General features: G+C 47.5%; 1 protein-coding gene across 3 annotated transcripts in view; it reads right to left on the reverse strand.

The window, feature by feature from the left end:
* LOC140390377 (large proline-rich protein BAG6-like) overlaps positions 1 to 13,032 on the reverse strand; it is a 101,888-nt gene that overhangs the window by 42,963 nt on the left and 45,893 nt on the right. For all 3 annotated transcript variants that reach the window (XM_072475490.1, XM_072475488.1, XM_072475487.1), the window contains one exon: positions 8,436 to 8,510. In XM_072475490.1, the coding sequence (XP_072331591.1) occupies positions 8,436 to 8,510 (75 nt within the window). The remainder of the gene's footprint in view (positions 1 to 8,435; positions 8,511 to 13,032) is intronic.

The following is a 13,032-nucleotide window of genomic DNA, read 5'->3' on the forward strand; positions in this document are numbered from 1 at the left end:
AAATAGCAGAGGACCCAGCACTGATCCCTGTGGTACACCGCTGGTGACTGGGCTCCAGGATGAAAATTTACCATCTACCACCACCCTCTGTCTTCTATGTGATAGCCAGTTACTGATCCAATCGCCAAATTTCCCTCTATGCATGCCTCCTTACTTTCTGTATGAGCCGACCATGGGGCACCTTATCAAACACCTTACTAAAATCTATGTATACGACATCAACTGCTCTACCTTCACCTATGTACTTAGTTACCTCCTCAAAGAATACAATCAAACCCGTGAGGCAAGACTTACCCCTCAGAAATCCGTGCTGACTATCCCGGATTAAGCTGTATCTTTCCAAATGATCATAAATCCTATCCCTCAGGACCCTTTCCAATAATTTACCGATGACCGAAGTGAGACTAATCGGCCTAGAATTCCCAGGGTTATACCTATTCCCTTTCTTGAACAAGGAGACAACATTCGCCTCTCTCCAGTCTTCTGGCACTATTCTTGTAGACAGTGATGACATAAAGATCAAAGCCAAAGGCGCTGCAATCTCATCCCTCGCCTCCCAAACAATCCTAAAATATATCCCATCAGGCCCAGGGGACTTATCTATCCTCAGACTTCTCAAAATTTCTAACACATCTTCCTTCCGAATATCTACCTCCTCCAGCCGACCAGCCTGTATTGCACTATCCTCCTCAACAACATGGCCCCTCTCCTTTGTGAACACTGAAGAAAAGTATTAATTTAGGGCCTCTCCTATATCTACAGACTCCATGCACACGTTCCCACTAATGTCCTTGACCGGCCCTAACTTCACCTTGGTCATTCTTTTATTCCTCACTTAAGTGTAAAAAGCTTTGGGGTTTTCCTTGATCCTATCTGCCAAGGACTTCTCATGCCCCCTACTAGCTCTCCTAAACCCTTTTTTGAGCTCCTTCCTAGCTATCTTGTATCCTGCAAATGTCCTAACTGAACCTTCTTCCTCTTGACAAGACATTCAATCTCTTTTGTAAACCATGGTTCCCTCACTCGACCATTTCCTCCCTGCCTGACAGGGACATACATATCAAGGACACGCAATATTTGCTCCTTGAACAAGTTCCACATCTCAATTGTGTCTATCCCTGACAGTTCCTGTTTCCATCTTATGCTCCCCAATTCTTGCCTAATTGCATCGTAATTACCCTTAGAACATAGAACGATACAGCGCAGTACAGGCCCTTCGGCCCACGATGTTGCACCGAAACAAAAGCCATCTAAACTACACTATGCTATTATCATCCATATGTTTATCCAATAAACTTTTAAATGCCCTCAATGTTGGCGAGTTCACTGCTGTTGCAGGTAGAGAATTCCACGGCCTCACTACTGTCTGCGTAAAGAACCTACCTCTGACCTCTGTCCTATATCTATTACCCCTCAGTTTAAAGCTATGTCCCCTCGTGCCAGCCATTTCCATCCGCGGGAGAAGGCTCTCACTGTCCACCCTATCTAACCCCCTGATCATTTTGTATGCCTCTATTAAGTCTCCTCTTAACCTTCTTCTCTTCAACGAAAACAACCTCAAGTCCATCAGCCTTTCCTCACAAGATTTTCCCTGCATACCAGGCAACATCCTGGTAAATCTCCTCTGCACCCACTCCAAAGCCTCCACGTCCTTCCTATAATGCGGTGACCAGAACTGTACGCAATACTCCAAATGCGGCCGTACCAGAGTTTTGTACAGCTGCAACATGACCTCCTGACTCCGGAACTCAATCCCTCTACCAATAAAGGCCAACACTCCATAGGCCTTCTTCACAACCCTATCAACCTGGGTGGCAACTTTCAGGGATCTATGTACATGGACACCTAGATCCCTCTGCTCATCCACACTTCCAAGAACTTTACCATTAGCCAAATATTCCGCATTCCTGTTATTCCTTCCAAAGTGAATCACCTCACACTTCTCTACATTAAACTCCATTTGCCACCTCTCAGCCCAGCTCTGCAGCTTATCTATATCCCTCTGTAACCTGCTACATCCTTCCACACTGTCGACAACACCACCGACTTTAGTATCGTCTGCAAATTTACTCACCCACCCTTCTGCGCCCTCCTCTAGGTCATTGATAAAAATGACAAACAGCAACGGCCCCAGAACAGATCCTTGTGGTACGCCACTTGTAACTGAACTCCATTCTGAACATTTCCCATCAACCACCACCCTCTGTCTTCTTTCAGCTAGCCAATTTCTGATCCACATCTCTAAATCTCCCTCAATCCCCAGCCTCCGTATTATCTGCAATAGCCTACCGTGGGGAACCTTATCAAACGCTTTACTGAAATCCATATACACCACATCAACTGCTCTACCCTCGTCTACCTGTTCCGTCACCTTCTCAAAGAACTCGATAAGGTTTGTGAGGCATGACCTACCCTTCACAAAGCCATGCTGACTACCCCTGATCATATTATTCCTATCTAGATGATTGTAAATCTTGTCTCTTATAATCCCCTCCAAGACTTTACCCACTACAGACGTGAGGCTCACCGGTCTATACTTGCCGGGGTTGTCTCTGCTCCCCTTTTTGAACAAAGGGACCACATTTGCTATCCTCCAGTCCTCTGGCACTATTCCTGTAGCCAATGATGACATAAAAATCAAAGCCAAAGGTCCAGCAATCTCTTCCCTGGCTTCCCAGAGAATCCTAGGATAAATCCCATCAGGCCCCGGGGACGTATCTATTTTCAGCCTGTCCAGAATTGCCAACACCTCTTCCCTATGTACCTCAATGCCATCTATTCTAATAGCCTGGGTCTCAGCATTCTCCTCCACAACATTATCTTTTTCCAGAGTTAATACTGACGATAAATATTCATTTAGTATCTCTCCTCTCTCTTCAGACTCCAAGCACAACTTCCCATCCCTGTCCTTGACTGGTCCTACTCTTTCCCTAGTCATTCGCTTATTCCTGACATACCTATAGAAAGCTTTTGGGTTTTCCTTGATCCTACCTGCCAAATACTTCTCATGTCCCCTCCTTGCTCGTCTTAGCTCTCTCTTTAGATCCTTCCTCGCTACCTTGTAACTATCCATCGCCCCAACTGAAACTTCACACCTCATCTTCACATAGGCCTCCTCCTTCCTCTTAACAAGAGATTCCACTTCTTTGGTAAACCACGGTTCCCTCGCTCTACGCCTTCCTCCCTGCCTGACCGGTACATACTTATCAAGAACACGCAGTAGCTGATCCTTGAACAAGCTCCACTTATCCAGTGTGCCCAACACTTGCAGCCTACTTCTCCACCTTATCCCCCCCAAGTCACGTCTAATGGCATCATAATCGCCCTTCCCCCAGCTATAACTCTTGCCCTGCGGTGTATACTTATCCCTTTCCATCATTAACGTAAACGTCACCGAATTGTGGTCACTGTCCCCAAAGTGCTCTCCTACCTCCAAATCCAACACCTGGCCTGGTTCATTACCCAAAACCAAATCCAACGTGGCCTCGCCGCTTGTTGGCCTGTCAACATATTGTGTCAGGAAACCCTCCTGCACACACTGTACAAAAAACGACCCATCTAATGTACTCGAACTATATATTTTCCAGTCAATATTTGGAAAGTTAAAGTCTCCCATAATAACGACTCTGTTACTTTCGCTCTTATCCAGGATCATCCTCGCCATCCTTTCCTCTACATCCCTCGAACTATTTGGAGGCCTATAGAAAACTCCCAACAGGGTGACCTCTCCTTTCCTGTTTCTAACCTCAGCCCATATACCTCGGAAGATGAGTCCCCATCTAGCATCCTCTCCGCCACCGTAATACTGCTCTTGACTAGCAGCGCCACACCTCCCCTCTTTTGCCTCCTTCTCTGAGCTTACTAAAACACTTAAACCCCGGAACCTGCAACGTCCTTCTCCCAGTTATAAACCTTGCCCTGCCGTATGTTCCTATCTCTCTCCATTGCTATAGTGAAAGTCACCGAATTGTGGTCACTATCTCCAAAGTGCTCTCCCACAACCACATCTAACACTTGGCCCGGTTCATTACCCAGTACCAAATCCAATGTGGCCCCGCCTCTTGTCGGTCTATCCACATATTGTGTCAGGAAACCGTCCTGCACACACTGGACAAAAACAGTCCCATCCAAACTATTTGAATTAGTGGTTCCAATCAATATTTGGAAAGTTAAAGTCACCCATGACAACTACCCTGTGACTACCGCACCTATCCAAAATCAATGGTGAAGTTCATAAAGTCCGGGAAAATTTGCTTTGTTGGTCAGAGAACACCGACTTAACGTGATTGGCAAAAGAACTAGATGCGGCAGGTGGGAAAAGGAAATGTATGTAAAGTTGTGAACGGGAATGCATTGACTGGAAAGGTGCCAGAAGCAGTTTTTATAGTAACTTTAAAAAGAGGGCTGACTAAATACTTACAGAAAATAATTTACAGGATCCTGTGCAAAGAGCCAGCGTTTGCAACTATTTGAAGAGTATGATGGACTGAATGCACTACACCATTCTGTGATTCTGGGTATGCAATATTTTGCTTCTGCTCCCAAGCATCTATCGCTGTCTTTAACATTTACACTGATGCTGCTTCTATGACCTACTCACCACAAATAAAATCTGAAAGTTAACCTGAAACTTCTACACACCTTTACCCAATGACATTTCCACAATTTAAAGGGCACCTCATTTTCTGTTCAGACATGCAAAAGGAAAGACAAACCCAAAGCAAATAATGATGGTTCCCCAATGAGGTAGCGACAGGGGTTGAACATCAGACTCGAGGGGTGAAGGCAATGGGGCTAAACAGTAGCGGGCAGTGTCTAGTGAGGGGAGGGAGCCTTTGGGGCAGAACTCGGGTCTCAATCCTGGAAGGACAATGGTCGAACAATGGAATGAAACTTTCAGCTGACTAATGACAGAGACGACCGACGTTTCTGCTTCATTTCTGAATAGAATAATCAACGTCCCCAGGCCCCAGTCTCCATATAACATTCAGATGGTTGTAACAGTAACTATAGCTAAGCATTCAATTCTATGCAATCACTTCAAGGTAAGCAAAGTCTGAGAGGGGATGGACTTCGTCCCCTTCCATTCAAGACATTAACCCTTACGTCACATTAACCCGTACCAATTTTTACAGATGCACCATAGAAAGCATCCTATCTGGCTGCATCACAGCCTGGTATGGCAACTGCTCGGCCCAGGACCGCAAGAAACTTCAGAGAGTCGTGAACACCGCCCAGTCCATCACACGAACCTGCCTCCCATCCATTGACTCCATCTACACCTCCCGCTGCCTGGGGAAAGTGGGCAGAATAATCAAAGACCCCTCCCACCCGGCTTACTCACTCTTCCAACTTCTTCCATCGGGCAGGAGATACAGAAGTCTGAGAACACACACGTACAGACTCAAAAACAGCTTCTTCCCCGCTGTTACCAGACTCCTAAATGACCCTTTTGTGGACTGACCTCATTAACACTACACCCTGTATGCTTCATCCGATGCCGGTGTTTATGTAGTTACATTGTATACCTTGTGTTGCCCTATTATATATTTTCTTTTATTCCCTTTTCTTCTCATGTACTTAATGATCTGTTGAGCTGCTCGCAGAAAAATACTTTTCACTGTACCTCGGTACACGTGACAATAAACATATCCAATCCAATCCAACAGGCAAAGATACTTACTGAACACAAGAAGACCTGCCATTTTACATGGGCAAGGATACTAGGCTGGTCGCAATGAACATAAGACTGACTGTTGTACGCTTTCAGGAGTGCAGGTAGCTTTGAATGAACTCGTGAATAGATCCCAAATTCTCAGCCTCCACAGCATTCAATGAAGCCACTCAATAGCCCACCTCACCAGCAGCATTTAAAAATAAATGCTCCGCCACTTCCAGGATCAACTGGAGAATGTCTGTCACACCATGTTAGTCTTCCAGGTATTGCCTCCCCACTATACCACCTCACCCGCTACTCACAGTATGCCACAAAGCTTATCGCCAGCTGTGCACTTAAGGTAATAAAATGCACTTGATACAAATTCTGTTAGCGTACATACTGCACGATTGTTTAAATTCTTAAAAATGTATCCCACTATCAGTGACGAGCCTTCAACTACTAACCACCTCGCCCCAGTGCAATATAACTCAGTGATCTCCCCAGACGCAACAGCTTCAGATCAAAGCTGTCTAACTCTAATCCCACTCTGTTCCCCACTTAATTTACTATCAAATGCTGCAATTTACTCGGCTTCAAGGATCATTGACTGAACGCATTCCCGAATCGGAAATCCTTTCTCGGTCAAGAAAACCTGCCTCTTTACACGTTTTCAATCCCAAGTGTAGCATGCTATAGATTCACCAACTGGCAGAAGCAATCTTTCAATCTTCACGCTCCAAAGCCCTGACACCTCCGCTAGATCCTTTTTTAGCCTTTCTTTGCCCTGATGAATAAGGCCCTCATTTGATTCAGTCTTGCGCTAGCAACAATTTAAATTGATATAGCGCCATTGATAAAATAAGGCACCCCAAGGCATTAGAAAACAAAGTATGACATCGAACAGCGTATATGGAGGTATCCGGTCAGATGACGAAAAGCTTTGTCAAAGGAATAGGTTTTAAAGGGGTGTCAGTAAGGCAGTTTTAGGGAGGCGGGGAAGGACCAGTTACCATTGATGGAGCGATTAAAATCGGGGATGAACAGAGGTCAGGAGCAGAGTAGCATAGACATCTTGGAGGATTGTGGGGTTGGAGAAAATCGGAGAGAGAGAGAGGGAAGGAGACGAGAGGCCATAGAAGGATTTGAAAACGAAAGATGAAAATTTTAAACCCGAGGTGTTTCTTGACCGGGAGCCAATGTTCAGTGAAGGCAGAGATGGTAGAGGAAGGGGACTAGTGTGTGTGTGAAGAAATGGTCAAGCTCGAGTTTACAGAGGATTGAAGTTCGAAGGCCAGCTCGGGGTGCACTGGAATGGTCGAATCTTGAGGCAACAAAGACTGGGATGAGAGTTTCAGCGGCAAAAGGGTGAAATCGAACAACGTTACGGAGGTGGAAGTAGGCTGTTTTGGCGATGGGATGAATACAAAGTGTGAGGATCACCTCCGGATTGAATGGGACACCGAGATCGGGAACAGTCTGATGTAATCTGGCTGTTGCCAGGGAGCGGGGTGGAGCCGGTGGCTAACAAGGAGTTTGAAGAGGGAGCTGAAACCACTGCTTTCAGTCTTTCCGATATTAATTTGTGGAAATTGTGGGGGCACGGTAGCACAGTGGTTAGCACAGTTGCTTCACAGCTCCAGGGTCCCAGGTTCGATTCCCCGCTGGATCACTGTCTGTGCGGAGTCTGCACGCTCTCCCAGTGTCTGCGTGGGTTTCCTCCGGGTGCTCCGGTTTCCTCCCACAGTTCAAAGATGGGCAGGTTAGGTGGATTGGCCATGCTAAATTGCCGAGTGTCCAAAAAGGTTAGGTGGGGTTACTGGGTTACAGGGATAGGGTGGACGTGGGGTCTTAAGTAGGGTGCTCTTTCCAAGGGCCGGTGCAGATGTGATGGGCCAAATAGCCTCCTGCTGCACTGTAAATTCTATGAAATTTATTTGCTCCCAATAGTGGATGTGGGATAAGTGGTCTGATATTTTGGCAACAGTGGAAGCGTTGAGTGATGTGGCAATGAGGTAGAATTGGGCGTTGTCAATGTACATGTGAAAACTAATACCGTGCTCTCTCAGCTTAACCACAGCTTTTCACTACTAGTATACATCCTAATAAATCTGATGCATCATGTCCACAGCTCCAATATCCAGAGTACAGCAATTTCCCAAAACTCGACAACTGACATTGTTCAGTACAGATGTATCACACCCTTGTTTTCATGTCACTAGCAATAAAAACCCAGAAACCTGTCCTTTTTAAAATCTGTATTGCAGCACACCTTGTTATCTGTTCAATTAACAAGTTTTACCAGTTTAGTGCACATCTGTTCTGGTGTTTTTCATAACAGTGCCATTTTTCACACTTGTCTCCGTTGAACCGCCCACTCCCCAACAGGCCCCAGCAACCTCATCCCTCCTTTTGTCTGGCTTCATTATCAGACTATAATAAAATGCCCACCATGTCCTTATGAAACAGAGAGGAGAGGCCAACACAGATGCCTGGAGCTATCTCTCGCCAATCCAAGAATTTACTCCTAACTCTATCCATTAGCTAACACTCTACCATGTCACTATTTCACCGTTAATACTGCGCTGTTGGTCTTCAGCGTTTTCATCACTCTCAAGGTAAAGCTGTTTCTCGCTCTTATATTTGTGGCCTCTAGTTTCAATGCATTTCCCAAGACCGACACCATCACACTTTACTGAAACCCTGACCCAACACGGTTTCACCTCGAAAAGACGACATTTTAAACAAAGTTTTCGGGAAACAGAATCTTGCTCCTCACCTCCAGTCTGTTCAAGATCCCTTGAATGTCTCTCAGCATGTGCTGGGCCAACACCAGGCGAACTCTCGGCTCACTCTGTGAAAACAGAAAGACAAGTATCATCAGCAGGGAACTTCTTGTCCCCATTTCCAGGAGGCCGAGATTCCCTTCCAACACATCCTTGCATTGACGAAGAATGAAGCTATGTTTTACCGGACACGTCAGCCAGTGCATTGAAAAGTAAGTGCTCTATGATGCACAAGATCGAGTCAACTTCTGATAACCGATTCATTTTCGTCTTCCTCGCAGAGCTGAGGAATGAGCGCCCACTGATAACCAGTCAGAAAATAAGCCGGCCCTTCAAGGAGGGAAATCCCCTCACCGTTGCATTAAAAAAAATTACCAATAGTTCATCATTTCGTCCTGGACTAGTCACAAAGCAATTTGGATTTTAAGCATCACAAGCAAATGCTCCCACTCTGAGACAATGAGGCCGACTCTGCAACCTAATGATGCAGTGCTCGGGATGAAATCTGTGGAATTTGTGAGCTGGCTTTTAACGCAGACCAAGGCAGGCCAGCAGCACGGTTCAATTCCCGTACCAGCCTCCCCGAACAGGTGCCGAAATGCGGCGACTAGGGGCTTTTCACAGTAACTTCATTTGAAACCTACTTGTGACAATCAGCAATTTTAATTTCAAGTCGCTTCCGGAACACTCCGTGTTCACTTCTTCCCGAATCACAGCAGCAAGGTCTGTACAAATCAACAATGGCAACGGTGGCACCGATTGGTATGCGGCCAGAATCCACTTTCTCGCAGGTAAAGTGCTAAACCAGCTGTCGGCACAGAGCCGCCTTGGCTGCAGGTTTGCCTTACAAGGGGAAAGGAAAATGGCTCCCATTTCTTAGTAAGGGAATGGCTGATATGGGGTGGGGGATGAAGGAGACATGCAGGAATTGGGGATGGAAATTCATTAGGTCTGCATAAACCTGTGGGAAAACGAATGCAGTCCCAGCGTCACTATTTTCATCCAATTATCTATGAATTTACAGCACAGAAACGGTGTACACCGTTATTTATGCTCTGCATGAAGCTCCCACCCTATACTTCATCACATCTGATCCAGCTTCTCATTTGTTAAAATAATTTTTTTACGGGATGTGGCCTTCACTGGCTAGGCCAGCATTTGTTGTCCATCCCTAACCCCTCTCCCCCGGGTGAGAGCGGAATCTAATACAAGACTGTAACCTCCCGACATCTGACATAACACAGTGCCACCACAACACCCAACCCATCAACCTGCTGCAGTTCACAAAAGGTCTCATCGTAAGGGATAACTTGAAAGTTTCAGCTCTTCCCAATTCACGTGTTGGTAGTCAAGATTCACACGCATACACACTTTCCAGTGATTGTCATTAAAAGCAGAGCGCAATTGGGCTAACTTCTTATGGTCCTCCCTAGTGAAGGGGCATCAGGATAATTGCCATACTCCACCATAACAAGTAAGATTGGTTAACCCAGGACAAATACAGTGGTTTGGGGGTGGTTTCCAAGCCCGCATCAACCAGCACCACCACATTATCTGAAGCATTTACTCACCTCAAAGTTAGCATCCACATCCATTCAATCTACCGTCTCTCTCTCTCTACATTTCAAACCAGGCCTTGGGAAGCCCCCCACCCAAGGGCATCGTATTTCTATTTCAATTATAGTGTATACCTCGAGTATGTTTTGGCAAAGATAGCGCTGTCTTCTTCTCAGATATGGAGTAACGTTGTCCTTCAGAAGTTAGGACAGGGCATTTGTTCGGGAGAAGTGTATTTGTTCGACAGAATTAAGATTTTCAGGAGATGTTTGTCGTTCCTAAAGGCTGAAAACTTGCACCAAGTACGCGAGCATGTCATGCTTTTAAGAAAGCAAAAGACTTGCATTTATACCGCACCGTTCACAACCTAATGACTTTCCAAAGTGGTCTACAGTCAATTAAGAACTTTTGAAGTGGACTTCCGGGTGCGGCGATGACCAGCTAAGTCGCACGTTTCAGCAGCTCCCGGTGGAACGGACTTTTGGGCTTTTAATAGGAGCCCCAACGGCAATTTTAACGGCTAAAAACACTGCGCGGTAAACCAGAAGGGAATTCCCCCTGGACACAGATGGAAAAAGGAGAGGAAGGTGGCCGGATTGCGGAGAATCCTCTAGAGCAGCGGCAAGGAAAGCAAGCACAAAGCAAGATGGCGTCGGAATGTGGCCATCTAGTATGGGGCCCTGACCAACAAGAGTTCCTGCGGCGCTGTGTGGAAGAACTTAAAAAGGAGAAGAAGAAGGAGCTGCTGGCCCCAATATTACAGGCTAAAGGAGGAACAAAAGACCCAGGAGCAGGAGCTTCGGGTCATGAAGGCAAAGGCCGCTGATAATGAAGACGAAATACAGGGCCTGGTGGTGAAGACAGAGATGCACGAGGCACAACACAAAAAGGTGTGTGGAAAGGCTGGAGGTGCTGGAGAATAATGCGAGGAGGAAGAATTTAAGGATTCTTGGTCTTCCCGAAGGTGCGGAGGGGGCGGACGTCGGGCCATATGTGAGCACGATGCTTCACTCGTTAATGGGATCGGAGGCCCCGACGGGCCCATTGGAGGTGGAGGAAGCTTATCGAGTTATGTCGCGAAGACCGAGGGCTGGAGAAATACCTCGAGCCATAGTGGTGAGATTTCTCCGATATAATGACAGAGAGATGGTCCTCAGATGGGCGAAGAAAACTCGGAACAGTAGGTGGGAGAACGCGGTGATCCGCGTATATCAAGATTGGAGTGCGGAGGTGGCGAGAAGGAGGGCAAGTTTCAATCGGGCCAAGGCGGTGCTTCACAAAAGGAAGGTCAAATTTGGAATGCTGCAACCGGCAAGACTGTGGGTCACACACCAAGGGAAGCACCACTACTTTGAGACGGCAGAAGAGGCGTGGACATTTATTGTGGAGGAGCAGCTGGAATAGGAGGGCCAGAAAGAGAACGTTTGGGACAAAGTGGTGGTGTGATTACATGGGGTGAAGGGGGGGGAAAAGGGGGAAGGGATGATTTCTCAAGTTGTTAATCTTGCGACCCTGTAACTTTTCTCTCTTCCCCATGTCGTGGGGGGTGGGGGTGGGGGGGGAAGGATGAGGAATTGTGGGCCCCGGCCATTAGGGGTGGGACCAAGTGGGAAACGCGGGCTTTGTTCCCGCGCTATGGTAATCTTGGCGGGAACAGGGAAGCAGGAAGGAGGGGGCCTCGCACAGTCGGGGCCGAGGTCACGGGGGGAAGCCGAGGTCAGCCAGAGTTTGCTGACTTCTGGGAGCAACATGGGGGGTGCAATTACGCTAGAAGAGGATCTAGCGGGGGGGGGGGGGGGGGGAGAGAGGGGGGATTAACTGGGTTGCTGCTGCTGGGGAGAAGGGGGAGCTGGTACGGGGTGGGGTGGTCGAGGCGGGAGGGCGCCGTCGGGGGGAGATACAGCTACGTGGGAACCGGGGGAGGAGCTGGATTAAAAAAGGGGATGGCTAGTCGACAAGGGGGGGTAAAGAGCCCCCCAACCCGGCTGATCACGTGGAACGTGAGGGGGCTGAACGGGCCGATTAAAAGGGCATGGGTACTCGCACACCTAAAGAAATTAAAAGCAGATGTGGTTATGTTGCAGGAGCCGCATTTGAAACTGATAGACCAGGTCAGACTACGCAAAGGATGGGTAGGGCAGGTGTTTCATTCGGGGTTAGACGCAAAGAACAGGGGGGTGGCTATATTAGTGGGGAAACGGGTACTGTTTGAGGCAAAGATCATAGTGGCGGATAGCGGGGGTAGATACGTGATGGTGAGTGGCAGATTGCAAGGGGAGGCGGTGGTTCTAGTGAACGTATATGCCCCGAACTGGGATGATGCCAATTTTATGAGGCGAATGTTGGGACGTATCCCGGACCTAGAGGCGGGAAAGTTGGTAATGGGGGGAGACTTCAATACGGTGCTGGACCCAGGGCTGGACAGATCGAGGTCCAGGACCAGGAGGAGGCCGGCTGCAGCTAGGGTGCTCAAGGACTTTATGGAGCAGATGAGGAGTAGACCCCTGGAGATTTAGCAGGCCTAGGAGTAAGGAGTTCTCGTTTTTCTCCAATGACCATAAAGTATATTCACGGATAGACTTTTTTGTATTGGGAAGGGCGCTGATCCCGAAGGTGACAGGGACGGAGTACACGGCAATAGTTATCTCGGACCACGCTCCACATTGGGTGGACCTGGAGATAGGGGAGGAAAAAGAACAGCAACCACCCTGGAGAATGGACATGGGACTATTGGCAGATGAGGGGATATGTTTAAGGGTGAGGGGGTGTATTGAAAGGTACTTAACGACAATGGGGAGGTTCAGGTAGGAGTGGTCTGGGAGGTGTTGAAGGCAGTGGTTAGAGGGGAGCTGATATCTATTAGGGCACATAAAGGAAAGCAGGAGGGTAGAGAAAGGGAGCGGTTGTTGAAAGAACTTTTGAGGGTGGACAGACAATATGCGGAGGCACCGGAGGAGGGACTGTACAGGGAAAGGCAAAGGCTACATGTAGAATTTGACTTGTTGACTACGGGTAATGCAGAGGCACAATGGA

The sequence above is a fragment of the Scyliorhinus torazame genome, chromosome 14 (genome assembly GCF_047496885.1).
Source record: "Scyliorhinus torazame isolate Kashiwa2021f chromosome 14, sScyTor2.1, whole genome shotgun sequence".
Taxonomy (NCBI): Eukaryota; Metazoa; Chordata; class Chondrichthyes; order Carcharhiniformes; family Scyliorhinidae; genus Scyliorhinus; species Scyliorhinus torazame.